The sequence below is a fragment of the Lepidochelys olivacea genome, assembly GCF_965140295.1.
Source record: "Lepidochelys olivacea isolate rLepOli2 genome assembly, chromosome: 6".
NCBI classification, from domain to species: Eukaryota; Metazoa; Chordata; order Testudines; family Cheloniidae; genus Lepidochelys; species Lepidochelys olivacea.
Genome location: NC_140416.1, coordinates 40,023,779 through 40,039,127, shown reverse-complemented (window position 1 = coordinate 40,039,127; position 15,349 = coordinate 40,023,779). Strand labels below are relative to the sequence as shown.

Below are 15,349 nucleotides of genomic sequence, written 5' to 3'. Positions count from 1 at the left end.
GGTACAGATGTGGGGACCTGCATGAAAAACCTCCTAAGCTTATCTTTACCAGCTTAGGTCAAAACTTCCCCAAGGTACAAAATATTACACCCGTTATCCTTGGACTGGCCGCTACCACCACCAAACTAATACTGGTTACTGGGGAAGAGCTGTTTGGACGCGTCCTTCCCCCCAAAATACTTCCCAAAACCTTGCACCCCACTTCCTGGACAAGGTTTGGTAAAAAGCCTCACCAATTTTCATAGGTGACCACAGACCCAAACCCTTGGATCTGAGAACAATGAAAAAGCATTCAGTGTTTTACAAGAAGACTTTTAATAAAAAATAGAAGTAAATAGAAATAAAGAAATCCCCCCTGTAAAATCAGAATGGTAGATATCTTACAGGGTAATTAGATTCAAAAACATAGAGAACCCCTCTAGGCAAAACCTTAAGTTACAAAAAAGATACATAGACAGAAATAGTTATTCTATTCAGCACAATTCTTTTCTCAGCCATTTAAAGAAATCATAATCTAACACATACCTAGCTAGATTACTTACTAAAAGTTCTAAGGCTCCATTCCTGGTCTATCCCTGGCAGAAACCAGCATACAGACAGACACAGACCCTTTGTTTCTCTCCCTCCTCCCAACTTTTGAAAGTATCTTGTCTCCTCATTGGTCATTTTGGTCAGTTGCCAGCGAGGTTACCTTTAGCTTCTTAACCCTTTACAGGTGAGAGGAGCTTTCCCTTGGCCAGGAGGGATTTCAAAGGGGTTTACCCTTCCCTTTATATTTATGACAACAGGGTAATCAGATTCAAAACACAGAGAATCCCTCTAGGCAAAACCTTTAATTACAAAAATATACATTCCCTCCAGCACAGCTTATTTTACAAGCCATTAAACAAAAGAAAATCTAATGCATTTTCTAGCTAGATTACTTACTAACTTAACAGGAGTTGGAAGGCTGCATTCCTGATCTGTTCCCGGCAAAAGCACCACACAGACAGACAGACCCCTTTGTCTCTCCCCCCCAGATTTGAAAGAATCTTGTCCCCTCATTCACCATTTTGGGTCAGGTGCCAGCGGGGTTACCTTAGCTTCTTAACCCTTTACAGGTGAAAGGATTTTGCATCTGGCCAGGAGGGATTTTATAGCACTGTATACAGGAAGGTGGTTACCCTTCCCTTTATATTTATGACAGCCCTTATCTTCAGATAGCTGTTGTCTGAATTCAACCAGAGAAAACCTTTCAATTTAAACACTACTATAGCAACTCAAACAAAAAACCTGAAAAAAAAATCTCATAACCGAAAGGGGAAAAAAACCAAACAAACAGTCTGAATTACAATCAAGTGATTCCACACTATTCATAGGCATTTCAATTGTGCTCATCCCTGAAGTTATCAGCCAACTCAAGGATATTTTGTTGCACATAATATCTGTGTGTTTTATAAGGGTGTATAATTAAATAATTTGGAAAATACTGATGATAACTGGAGTGTTCAATGAAATCTTTAGAAGAAATTACTCTTATTGGGCAGCATCCTATTTTAAGATTTTACCCTACAAACATCTCCAAATCGTTGAGCATGGTTCTACTCCATCTCTATTACATCTCTCTTAAGCATCCAGTTTATGTCACTCCTTAATCATTCCTTCAGACAGGTTTCACTGTATTTTATATATGAAAATATTCTTTATTGATAGCAATACACAAAATACAAGAGTTGGCTTACCTCTAGATATGAAACGGCAACAGTACACAGTTTCTCTTCTTTTATTTGATCCATACAATTGTAAAGGTCCATCATGGTTAGATACATCACTCCTGGTTCTTTAGGTGAGCCCAGCATCGTGTAGGTCTTTCCCGCTCCTGTTGCGCCATATGCAAGCACTGAATTTTCAGAAAGATTAGTTTAAGTATGAGTATCATATCACTACACCAATTATGAAATCTACTATAATCCCAATATTGATTTCTTATAAAATAGGTCTTCTTCTCTGTCTGTGTATGTAAAAAGAGAGAGAAAATAAAAAGTGAATCTCCTGCCTCTGACTGCTAGTGATAAAGCTGCAGCTGTTCAAAATCAATTTTAGCACCTAAGTGAGATTTCCAGAAATTAAATATGATTTGTTCAATTCAAGGAGACAAATTGAAAAGTTACCTGTACAATTGTATCCATTTAAAAAGCCATCAAGCACAGTTTTGGTAGTGTGTTCAAAAACTTCTAATTGAGATGAATTTTCATCAAAAACAGCATCAAATACAAAATTGAGATCCTTGTTTTTTCTCTTGTTAATATCCCTATATGCTATTTTCTTCCCATGAAAGAAGCTAAATTCCTCTTCTTTTGGATCAAAGACCAGCATGTGCTTGTCTACAACATGAAGCACTTTATTAAAGTTGCCATCTTTTTCTTTTTGATTCTGTGGACGGACACGGACCACCACTCTCACATGATTGCAAATATCTTCCTGGGTAGCAGTAGACATGATGATGCTTTGGTTTAATTCTTCTTTGCTACCAAGAAAAATTCTCCAGACCAAGCAACTGAAATCTCTTCTGTAAATGAAAACAGTTATGAGATGACTTTAGAATTCAGAATGTGGCTACAGCTTTGCAATTAGCTCATGTCCAAGGCAACAACATCTATCAAACACACAAGTCCAATTTTCTAATTTATTAAAGAGTTATTTCATCAAGACTTAAGTAGTACATTTCTTATATTGTTAAGATCAATCTACAGCCAGTTGTCTTTTCATGATATCAAAGGAATAATAGTCTCACATTTCCAGCCTAGTGTCCAATTCTTTAAATAGTGTACAGAACAATTAATTTATTGTTAAAAATTCATATACATTACAAATACACAACATGCTAGTTAAGAGCTTTATCTATATTGTGGCAGAGCTTCGACCTTGTCCCCATGGGTCCCATATTTTCAAGCAGTTTAGGCTAGCCTCAAATGCTCACTGTGACTCTCCACGTAGCCCTTTTCTCTCTAGGGCCAGGGTACAGTCTACTGAGCCCTTTTCATCATAAGCCAGCAAGGAGTTTGGTGAGAGAACTCCCAGTCTCTGTTGTCCCTAAAGTAAAAATGATGTGGAAAACTGAAAAATTAATTGCATTTGTTTATAGGGCAGTTTATGGATTGGGAGTTTAAAAAGGAATGCTATTTCATCATCCTGAAAGTTCTTCTGGGATGCACAGTGCTGCTATGAATCCCATACACCCTACATGCTGGGTATGGTACAGTGTGAATGCAAACACAGATACTTACTTTATATCATCTTCCAAAATAAAATCCTCAATTAAAAATGAAACATTCTAAATGATTTTAAAACGTCCAAAAATAGTTCCAACCTAACATTGTCAGAATGCCCTGAAAGCTCCAATAAAAGGAATTATTTTTAAACAGTTAGGAAACGACTGCTACTGTATTTCTAAACTAGTCAGGCACCTTTACTGCAAGTTACCACCATGTAAACCACCATGGCCCAGTAAGCACTAATCTTAGTTTCACCAGATTTTTAAAAGACAATAAATATCACTTTATGTAAAAAATGTAATGGTCTTGATTTGTCTCCTCTACTAACATTAAATCACTTGAGTATAAACAAAACCCAAACAAAATATTTAAGATGGAGTCAATATAAAACTCTGCTGGTCTGGTGGCAAAAGTAATTTACAGGAACATTGTTAACTTTAAATCTAGATAGTTTCAAAGGAGTCAAAGTTAATTTCAGGCATTATGCCTGTCCCCAAATTCTATTTGTTTTTGCTTTTAAAATCTTTGGACCTGATTCTCCAGAGAGCTCCATGTTGCAAATTCCCATGACTCTTGTAAGACTGAGCATTTCAGAGTAAGCAATATTGCCTGTCTGTCCCTGTGTGAAAGAGCCACACAAAGGACAGGGAAAACTGATTACACAGGGGAAAGAAGGAAACTAGCTGCAGAGAGGTGCTATCCAATACATTGAAAACAGGATTTTTCCTTTTAGAATAATCTTACCAATTAGTTATGAAGTAAACATTTCTCAGGCAGAAGTGCAAGTTTTAAACTGACAGCTTCCCTTCAACTCACAGCACGTTTATGGTAATGATGACCAGGCCTCTGATAACTAAGATAAATATTTCTCTTGTCCCTCCCAAAATACAAAGTCCTTTACAAAGCAGCCTACAAGCTCCCGTCTCTAGGATATCACCATCATTATTTGCACATCGTATCAGGCAGATAGTTACTGCTGTAACAAAGACCGGTCGCCCCGCCAGCGCCGGGCCAGACTCCTCTCCGGGCGGCGGCTCCAGCCGGTTCAGACGCCTCCACCCCACCCGCAGCTTGGCCCGAGGGTTCCCTCCGCAGGCCGGCCAGGGGGAGACTGTCGCGTGGGGCAGTAGCAGCCGCACTTACCTGCGGGCGGGGGGGGGGGGGGCGCTGCTGGCTCTGCCCGGACCGCACCCCCTGTCACCTCGTTCTCTAGCCTCACGGTGACCAAATTCAAACACAAGCGGCCCGCCTGCCCTCGCCACCTGATTGGCCTGCGCTGTAATGACGTCTCTAGTGCGACCACGCCGAGTGCAAGCGGGACTCTTTTGATCCGAGCGGGGATCCGTCCAGGCTCAGTAAAGCACTGGAAGGTCAAGTGGTGGGGGCAGCGCTACTCTTCCTGCTAGGAAAACGTGCCCCGTGCCTACGGGCTCTGTGCTTATTCAGTTTGTTCCTTTTGGGTGTTATCACGTGAGAAAGGGGAATATAATTCCGAGAAGCCCCCTGCAGGGTCCTGTTCTGCCTGGGGGTGGGAGACAGGTGGCCTACCGGGCGGGCTAGCAATCCATCGTGCACAAAGGGGTGAGTGGGAGAAGTTGCATTAAGCCCCTGGGTGGGGGTGCGCATACTCAAGGGGGCTGCAAGTCATGTTATACTGTATTTGGATGAATAAATCACAAATAGTTGTACAGGTAGCTGAGCAAATTTTATAACAGAACTGGTGAATATTGTAGAAATCAACTACATTTCACTTTAAAGGCAAACGACTATTCGCAAACCATCTTTTGCACTATGCGTTTGTCTCTACATATTGCACACACAGGCTCACAGCAGGAGCCCAGCAGGAGTGCTGCATCGTTGCTCGAGTGGGAACGGGTCTGCACGGGTGCAACAAGCCCCACTTCTAGCATCAAAATTCATTCAAGAAGAAGATTAGAACAGAGATTGGGAAACTAACAAATAGATTAGCATGCATGCCCACAAAGTATTGCTGGATTGGACTAAAACTTTACTCAGCCTAATGATTGAAGTCGTGACTGGCACTTCTGTAGTAGGCTGTGTACACAACTTGGTGGTTGTGTTTGTGTGTGAGTGAGTGAGAAGTTGGTATGTACCTGAGGTAGATTTATGTATATAGAATCGATGCATATGTTTCTATGCAGCTGAGAGGTAGGTGTAGGAGTAGCATGGGTTGTGACACTAATGACAAGTAAGTGTCGGAGATAAAACCCCAAACAGGGCGAAACCCTGACCTGGGCAGGTCCCACATATCTGCCACTGGCAGATACTCGAGGTGTCTTTTAAAACGTTCGCAACGTTGCATAGCTTTTCATGCCAATAAAGTATTACTGTATTTAATTGCATATGACGGGATGGGGCGTGTGCATTTGTATACGTGTGGGTTATGTACAGGAAGTGGTAGTATGCAACTGACAAGCATGTAAGTGGGTTTGTCTGCAGTTGGCAGGCGTGCTGATTGGTGTTGTTCAAGGGGAGCGTAGTGTGTATATACAGGGGGCAGGTGTTTGTATGTGGCTGTGCACAGAGCGGAGCCGGTGCGGAGATGGGAAAGGGGGCTACAGGCAGGATCGAATGTGGGGAGTTCACGGGGCTGGCTTGAGGCGAGTGCAATGTGGCTGTTGAGCGAGGGATACACCACGGTGGGGCCCCGGGCAGTTGGGGAGATCTGAACGGGTTCGGGGGCGGGGGGAGGGGCACTCCCCTCCGGGCGTTTACGTCTCCCTGGTCCCTCAGGGATCCTCTGCTCCCACATGAGACAGGTGGGGGCCGCCGTCGCGGCAGCAACATGCAGGCGGAACTGAAGGCACCGGTGCCTTGTTGTGAGGGGAGGGGAAGCCGGGGCGGCTCGGCTCGGCTGTGCATTCATACCCCGGCAGCGAGAGAGGGGCGGCGGCGTGATCTGCAGTGAGTACCTTGTTCCGACTCCCACCGTCTCCGCGGCCTGCAGGGGGGGGGGAGAGGAGAGGAGAAGCAGGCGGGGACGGCTCGGCTGGAAGAGGGGGGTAAGGGGTGGCCGGCCGGCCGGCCCTCTACCGCTCTCGGGTGTAGAGACTTCGAAGCCTCGTTGTAGACGCACAGTAAAACCAGACGCCGCGGAGCCATCCGTTGAAAACGAGTTAACGGTCCCTGTGGTGCTTTCGTCTCTCCCCCCTTTGGCTAGAGCGCTCGTCCCACCCGCTGTGGGAGGATGCTGCTCACCACCCCCACTCCTGCCGCCCTCCACGCCCGGGGTGTGGGGTGTGTCGCAAGCCCAAGTGCTCGCTGAGGTTTTATCTCCTGTTCATTCACCCTTCTGCACCGGAGGCTGTACATCTTCTCTTCCTAAAGTCGCATTTCAACAAATGACAGCAACGTGTTCGCTTACAAACTCCCAGTACAAACAGCACATCGAAATGCTAATTGGCATGAATTTTAGAAGAAATGTGACTCTTGCTTTTTAAAACAAAAAGTTGCCTAAAATGAGAGTGCTGGGAAGTAACTTATCAATATATTTTTCTGGGATATGAATCGTGTTTGAATATAATATATATGTATAACGTCTTACTGGGTTCATATGACTACATAAAGCAATTCTGGTTAAGGATGTAGACAATAAAATGATTATTAATGTTGGCTCTGATCTTGTAGTGATCTCTATGAGAGTGCCATAGTCTGTTTAGAGAGAGCTCACTGCAGGATCAGGGCCATAGTGTGAGGCATACTTCTGAATTAAATAAGGAGACAAGCACCTTTTCAACAATTTTATCTCCAGTATTGTAAAGTTCGCTTATTTGGCCTGCAGTTACAGGGTGGGATAAGCCGATTGATGGTAGCTATTCATAGTTATCTTATAGGTAATTTTATCCATCAGTAATTTAAACAGTTTCTGGAGAACAAGAAAATATCTGATTACAGAGAACTTGCCTAATTTGTTTATCTTTTAAAGTGTGGTGCAATTTAACAGGTGGGGCGTAGATTATAATGAAGGTAACTTTCTTAAAATGATTGTTCAGCATGTTCCCATTTTGTGGCAAACAATAGAAATGACTGAATGATGGGTAGACCTGAATAAATAGAATAGATTAAAAACTGGGTAGATAAATTGCATCATGGGATTAGACATTGTCTCCATTAATAATAGAAATACAGTATGGCATATTGTCAGATGGCCTTATGTCTGTGTTTTCTTTTTTGCCTGTTAAAAGAGCATATGAAATGTGGGACTGAAGGAGGTATTTGCTCAGAAAACAAATGTAAAATTCCTGTAAATAAAACCCGTCTTTTTACCTCTTTGCAGCTAAATGCCAATTCATTCTGTTATGAAAATAAAAGATTAGCCTAAAGTAGTGGTTCTCAACCTATTTACCATTGTGGGCACATATGCAGCTCTCTGTGTTATGTGGGCCGCAGCCACAAAATATATATACTACCTGTATGGCCCCAAGGATGTCATATGCTTTGATTGGCCTGCAAACAGCCTGTGGGTTGAGAAGCACTGGCCTAAGGGATATAGCACTCCACTACTAAAATAAAGAAGGTAGGTGTACTCTTACTAGTTTGTCATCTAGGTATGACTTCGTATAAAAGAAACGTATGGCATGTTCACAAACAGTATGAAACTTATAAAAATAGGTATTCCTGAGTAGACAAATGGTCTGACGTTTCATTTCTCACCCAATGTTTGATGTTCTGAAGTATGAGATTTGATTACATGATGTTATCGTGTACTGCTACAAATGTTTTTATTGATCATAACATGATTCTGGCACTGTATTAAATCCAACTACAGCGTTGGACACTCATCATTTTCCTATTTTAACTGGTTACAGGGAACACTACAAAATTAATTGCGCTGTGGTGCGCTGATGTTGAAAGCATGTTAACCATTACAGAGGAAGGCAATACTTTTTTAAAGTAATGAAGCCTAGTTGGCTTTACTTGTATACTTTGTACTCAGATCTGATCACATATCATTTACCATGTACTTAATTTTAATACTAGTATCCTCAATATGTCATGCCACAGTCAAAGTCATAGGCTAAAGAGGAAAGAAAAGTATTATGGTAATACTTAAAGAGAAGCACTGTGGCTTGGAGCATCCATATTGGGTGGAGGGCCTTGGAGAAATCATCATGAAAGGAAACCACCATTGGAGATTATAGTGACGACTGTGTATCTAAATTTCTGCCAATGTAGTGTTTCTCTGGGACTTTGTACCATGGGATGTGTGACTGCTTTTTTGTACTTCCACGTCCTTCCCCAACCTATTATTTAAAATGCTTACTTTAAAATTATTTCCAATATTTATTGTTTTTCCAGGTTGGCCTAACTACAGTATGGTGCTGTTTCGGTATTTGTGCCAAGTCTACAAACGATGGCTTCTGTCCAGTTTAGAAACTAGCTCAGTAAATGTAGGTATTTGGGCTAGAAATATACATTCTTCAGCAGAAAGGCTGGAAGTGACTTATGAATATGGAATTAAAAAGCAAATGATGCATAACCATGAAGTTCAAAAGCTACATCAAAGTGCAGATGATGAAGATTGTAGAAGACCACACATACCAGTGATGGTAAAAGAAGTTGTTAATTGTTTATCACCCCAGCAGGGGCAGGTGAGTTAAATGATTTCTTAAAGTCATATATAATGTTTTTCTCCAAATTTGGATTGTCACTCTGTATTGTCCTAAGATAATTATTTATTTGGTAGAGAAATAAAAAGCACACTCTGCAACTTGTGCTGCTAAGACCTCCACTGTATTAAATTGATTTGTGATTCAGATTAAGGTTTTATGTGTACCATCACAGGATTCTGTCATCTTGTACCCTGGAAAATAAAATTTATAGTTATGTGTCAAAACTATATTAAATGTTTGTATATTCCCCTGCTCCTATATCCAGTCCTGACAGATGAGTTCTATTGGGTCACTTCTGCTCTACATTCCTAGAGTACCATAGGTAGCAGGGAATTCTCAGTTAATGAAGTTCTGATGAAATAGCTGCTTCTTGTAGGCTTCAGGGCATAATGCAGGACATATGTCCAATTAGGTCGTAAACTGAATGGTGTGTATATATAAGTGGTTCTCAACCAGGGTCCTGGGGGCCGCTAGCAGGTTTCCGGGGGTCCTGCAAGCAGGGCCAGCATCAGACTCGCTGGGGCCCTCGGCAGAAAGCTGAAGCCCTGAGCTCTACCACCAGAGACTGACACCAAAGCCTGAGCGGCTTATCTTCACGGGGGGCCCCTGTGGCATGTGGTGCTGGGCAGTTGCTCTGCTTGCTACCCTCTAATGCTGACCCTGGCTTTTATATGCAGAAAACGAGTTGTGCTACAGATGGGCCGTAGAGGTTTTTATAGCATGTTTGGAGGGGGAAGCTCAGAAAGAAAAAGGTTGAGAACCCCATGTGTGTGTATATGTGTGTGTGTGTGTGTGTATATATATATATATATATATATATATATATATATATATATATATAATTATGGCTGGTCCTGGGATTCTTTTATTAGATTTTTTTTTTCCTGGTGCTTATGAAACTCAGTGGGACTTGGGCTCCTAATTCCCTTAGGATCCTTTGAAAACAAATCCTGTGCGTGTCATTTGTGTGTTTTTTAATGTGGTGGTGGCATTTAGCTGCAAAGTACCTAACTGCCAAAGCACTTAAAATAAATAGAATATTAGGACTCAATCCACCAAACAATTAAATATGATTAACATGTTTGGGTCTGAGATATCTTAAATATGGTATTGAATTGAAAGGATTCTATTTACAATGTTGCATATTTACAATTCAGATGTGTTGATCTGTGAAATTTAGTTGTTTTTCTTTGGAATGTTGGCTTCCTGTGAGTTTATTGTTCTTTTGTTATCTCTGGGAGGCTTTTTCTGGGAAGAAATTATGATATATGAGTGTTAAATGTTTTAAAACACTGGTTACTTACTGTAAATAGTCTGTTTTTACAATAGTTAAACAAGTGGCATCTTTCAAAATGACATAGAGCCCAAGAATGGAAAAATGACACACAGAGTTTATAACATGTCCAGGAATCAAAAGGGTTTCCTATGGTCAGGTGAAATCCCTTATGAAGCCATGATTTGTGACCTTCTGAGGATTTTTGTGGTCTTGAAATTGATGGGTGACTTTTGGATGAATTGAGAAACCAAATATGAAAGAAGAGAGAGAATTTTTTAATTTCATAGCATAACTTTTGCAATATGTGCATCACTAATTGCTTACTTTACGCAGTTCAAGATATACAACACATGCCAGTCAAATATACATTGATAGAGTTTATAAATAGGTCTTCTGGGTCAGAATTAAGATGAATTTTTACATGTGAACTGATAACTGAGTATGTAAACTGTAACAGTGATACCTGTAAAATATCTGTTTTTAATAATAAACTAGTTTGCACAAGGGGTATATTACTTAAACTTATTGAAGTAATTTTTTGGACTAATTCATAGGTTCTAACTATTAATAGCAAGTATTTTTATAAGTAATTTGAGAGAGAAGGTACATTCCTTTGTATGAAATGAGGACAATAAATCTCTCCTACCTGGCAAAATGCTTTGAGAATTTTTAATGATAGGTTATAAATGTAAGGTAGTTTATTATTATTTAATGTCAGCCACCCTACCCCTCCATCAGAATGTTGGTGAATTTTCAGTTTAATGCATATTACGTGGATGTTCAAATCTTGTACAACCGAGGGTCATGCTAACAGCTTTTGATGAATAAAAGGACAGGGTTTTCAATAATTGGAACAGATTGAACTTGTCCTCATCATGAACATGGAGGTGTAGCCAGTGGAGACTATAGGAATCCGTGTGAGTTGCTCCATCTGTCAATTAAGATGGAACTTTGTATGCTGGCACTTGCATTTTTCAGATTTCAACTCTGTATAGTCAAAATGAAGACATCAGGAGACCAAACTGCAGACTTGTTCAGGGGAGAGTACAAGTGATATGGTTTTGTGTGTGTGTTAGCATGTATATCAGTGGTGGGCAACCTGTGGCTCATGGGCCGCATGTGGCCCATTAGGATAAATCTGCTGGCTGGCCATGAGACAGCTTGTTTACATTGACTTTCCACAGGCATGGCCACGGTTCACAGTTCCCAGCCAATGGCAGCTGCAGGAAACAGCATGGGCCGCAGTTTCCCACAGCTCCCATTGACCAGGAACGGTGAACCGCAGCTACTGGGAGCTGCGGGTGGCCGTGCCTGCAGAAAGTCAGTGTAAACAAACTGTCTCGCGGCCCGCCAGTGGATTACCCTGACAGGCTGCATGCAGCCTGTGGGCCACAGGTTGCCCACCACTGGTGTATATTATTTTTTACACACACACACACTCACTCTCTCTCTCTCTCTGTTAAAAGAACGTAGTTAAAGTTGCAAAGTCCAGCATTTGAAAGTTAGGAAATGATAGTTTCATGATTGCCTGTCCAGCCTTAATTCTGACCCCTTGTGTATCTCTGCTCTGTACCGACTGAAGCGGGGATTGTATAATTAAAGACTGTATCATAATGTATTTCTTAAATTTTCAGTGGTTGACTTTGCGCCCGAAACAACATTCTTGTAAGATATGTATTTGTGTCTGTGTGTGTCTGTCCGGGTCATATTAGTCTTTTTTTTTTTTAATTTATTTATTTTTAAAGAAAAAAGGTAAAACCAAATTCTTTGACTATCAAGGGGATTTAGGCTTCTATGTACCTAAGTCCCTTTTGAAAATAAGAAATAGGCTCCTGAATCAGTTAGGCATTGCCACACTGAACACACCCATGTCTAGATACCTTTAAAAATCTCTGGGCCTAAGTTTTTTGTGCAGCCTGCCTGATTCAGTGGTCGTCATCATCAAGGCAAATCCGAAGGGAACATTGCCTCCCTGCAGATTGAGCATCACTCAGATTGATCTCTAGCTAAATCCTTAAGACATCTGGCTGGATGTTCAGTCTATGTCTGTCACTGGTGATCTGATAGTGCCACTGAGTTTTTTTTGGCCATAGAGTGGAATTCCTTGGTAAACATGCTCTACAATTCATTGGTTTTTAATCCTAATAATATGTCTGTACCAGGACAGCTGCTGAAACCAAACCAGTTCTGATAGGGTAGTTGCTAGTTTCAGCTATAAATATCATCATTGCTGATCTTGTCCTGCCACTTATTGTGGAGCAGCTGATGAAATGAAAACATTAATCCACTGCTCCTCAGCCTTCTTCAGCCCCCACATATCACCACTTTACTATAAAGTTGGTATAATTATGATTCTATGGATTCACAGATTTGAGGCAAGGTTGATGTCACAGTGTCTCCACAGAGGCCACTAAATGGCTAGAAACATGAAGCAACTGCTGTTATACAAGCGTTCATGTATTTCGAGCATCCTCCAGAACTGTTTATGGTGTTGCCCAGATGTTTGACAGTCACCATCTGTTTGCTATTCTGTCTAAAGAGGTTAATAATAAACTGGTTGTAATTTGGATTTGGAGGCTGCTTAATGGTAATGGACAAGGATTTAGTTTGGGATTAACCAAATCGATGCATGCTGCTTCTTGCCCAACCAGACTAGCTGTCAGCTGCTGTGATTCACTATATTGTGCCAACAAGACAATTTTATCAGTGTATTGGAGATCTCAAAGTAGGATGGTGTTCAGCTCAGTGTCATCAGCGACTTCCTCTTTAAACTTATCCATCAACCAGTCAGTGCCGATATTGAACAATGATGGTGACAAGATGCAGCCTTGCCAAACTCCTGTGGAAATCGGAAACTGCTGTGTACCTACCGTTAGCTTAAGCACACATGCTTCATTCTGTGATTTTGGAGATAACCGGAGTTTCTTATGTCTTAGAATGGTGCAGTTCGTCACTCAGGAAATGCCAGTGGATTTCTTTTTGGGGGAGGAGAAGGGAACTCCTTTTAAAAAAAACCAAAACACAAAAGGAACTAGAATCAAGTTTTTGTGTGGAATGACACAGCCAGATTAGTTGGGGGTATTGTACACCTAAATCTAGGCTTAACTGAAATTTCATTTTAGCTTTATGGTTCACTGTTGGAAGACATGATTGATAACCCAATAAATCTTTCTGAATGAGTTCCTTTGTGTTTTGCAAAGTAAACTGTTACTGCTGCTTAAGTAAGTTCAATAGAAGATCCACAAAATCCCATGTGCTTTATCTGGGATTCCATCACTGTTAACGGATCCAAGTGTAAACAGCTTTTTGTCACTTTTAAAAACCATAGCAGGTGTATCAAGTATTTGAAGCATTAAAAAATATCAGGTGTTTTAAAGCTTTCAGAGCCTGCAGTTTTAGTTCTTTGCAAATAAATAGGGTATAGTCAGTGACAGCGGGTCAGCTGGGTTACGCTAGTACAAGGGTCAACAATAAAATGTTAAGTTAAATTCAGAGTCTGTATCTCACTGAGATGAATGGTGGAACTTCACTCAGTGCTATAGTTTTGTCATCTTGGCTGTAGAATCAGGGCAGTGTTGCATTGATTTACATTCTTATCTTCATAAGCAGAAAGGCTACAATCTCTGTGTGTGTGTTTAATATGTGTATGTAAAATATGCCAGAGTTCCTTAATATTTGGAACTTGTTTTTTCCCCACATAAGAGGATTTTTCTTATCCCTGCTTTGAACACAGTATGTAATATGAAAGTTGATGTCAGCCTTTATTTCCTTCAGTATCTGGAAACCTAAGGAGTAGAGTAATATGTGGAAAATTGTATAGGGAGTGGATACTCCCATTCTAACTTTGGTCAGTCAGTAGGTCTTTAAGGTTATTTATAGTGCTTCCTAACAACATGCATGTTGACTCTTTGTGAATTTTTAGTCAAGTATTAAAAAACAAATAAAAAGGAAGTTTCTGGGCATTTGGTGCTGATGAGAAAAAAAGAGAACTTCTGCACTAATGATATGTTTACCTCCCTCCCCCCCCCAGTAAATATTCTTGTTGGCTGTCTCCTACAAGGAATTGATCTGTCATATACTTAAGCAATAGTGTTTTCCAGTTACCTTCATAAGTCTCTCTTTATTGCTTTAGAGCCTGTTTCCATCAAGTCCCTATGGTAGTGCATTCTCTGAAGCACATAGTACAAATGAATCTCTATCCATCTAGTTCATTTTCTCTTCAATGAAAAGTCTGTTGCAGTAAATTCACAGAAAAGTAATTTCCTCCTTTTGAATTCATTATATTGACTAAACTGTATTTTAGTTTTTTTTTTCAGTCCACCACTGTTCTTTACACTTATTTGATAACTGTTGTCTGGACAACTTCAGTTTTCACAGTTCCCTTAATCTTGAAGGGTAATAAAAAAACAAGTGCAACTCCTCAGAGTGCATATCTGATTCATCCACAAGCAATTATTTTTCTTCCTAGCTTTCATCTTGATTTTTACTAGTTTCCCCCTTGTATCAATCATTTGCTTTAATTACTCTCTCTTGCATCACATAGATGCGCTGATATGAAAGGGAGTTTCACTATCACTGACTTTTAATATATTTACCAGAGGATGAAACTTTGAATTTTAATTTATTCTCATATGGGATTTGTAGTAATGTTTCTGAGAGATTGCATATCCATAAGAAACTAACATTTGGAGTGCTTCAGAACAGACATCATGTTTGATGTGTAATATCTAAACTCTGTTTAAGACAAGAGGAAATGTGTTATATCTGATCCAGGTGTGAATAAGAAATATAATAAATTACTGCCTGATGACATCTACATTTCCACTTTAAACACAATAGCATCCTGTTCTAGGGTAACATGTTTTTAAAAAAATGCTTTCTAATCTATGCTAGGTAGGCAAACTTGTTAGGGTTTTTTTAATGGTTTTGCGTAAAATTGTCATGTGTCTGAGTTGGAGGGCAGGGGGAACAGTCCTGCAGCTCTCTGATCCTTTGGTGTGTAGCCTGCTTAGTAGAAACAAGGTTAAATCAGATGCTAGTTTTATCAAATGAGACAGTTTGTTTATACAAATAAACCCCATCTCGGAGCTTCCCTGACCTTGCTTCCCCTGTCCAGCTGGGACATTGTGCAGAGGGACCCTCTTTGTTCTCCTCAGAGTTCTGCATGTCTGTTCCCCTCTACCTCC

The 15,349-nt window shown here is 40.6% G+C and overlaps 2 protein-coding genes across 2 annotated transcripts in view; one reads left to right on the top strand and one right to left on the bottom strand.

Moving 5' to 3' along the window:
• Positions 1 to 2,541, bottom strand: part of KIF18A (kinesin family member 18A) — a 108,287-nt gene extending 105,746 nt beyond the window's left edge. Inside the window, exons 1-2 of the mRNA XM_084631415.1 lie at positions 2,151 to 2,541; positions 1,722 to 1,879 (exon numbers count right to left, since the gene is read on the bottom strand). Coding sequence (XP_084487541.1) covers positions 1,722 to 1,879; positions 2,151 to 2,478 — 486 coding nt within the window. The 5' untranslated portion in view covers positions 2,479 to 2,541. The remainder of the gene's footprint in view (positions 1 to 1,721; positions 1,880 to 2,150) is intronic.
• A 2,168-nt stretch (positions 2,542 to 4,709) lies between these two features.
• Positions 4,710 to 15,349, top strand: part of METTL15 (methyltransferase 15, mitochondrial 12S rRNA N4-cytidine) — a 190,812-nt gene continuing 180,172 nt past the window's right edge. Inside the window, exons 1-2 of the mRNA XM_084631212.1 lie at positions 4,710 to 4,835; positions 8,574 to 8,866. Of these exons, the coding sequence (XP_084487338.1) occupies positions 8,591 to 8,866 (276 nt within the window). The 5' untranslated portion in view covers positions 4,710 to 4,835; positions 8,574 to 8,590. The remainder of the gene's footprint in view (positions 4,836 to 8,573; positions 8,867 to 15,349) is intronic.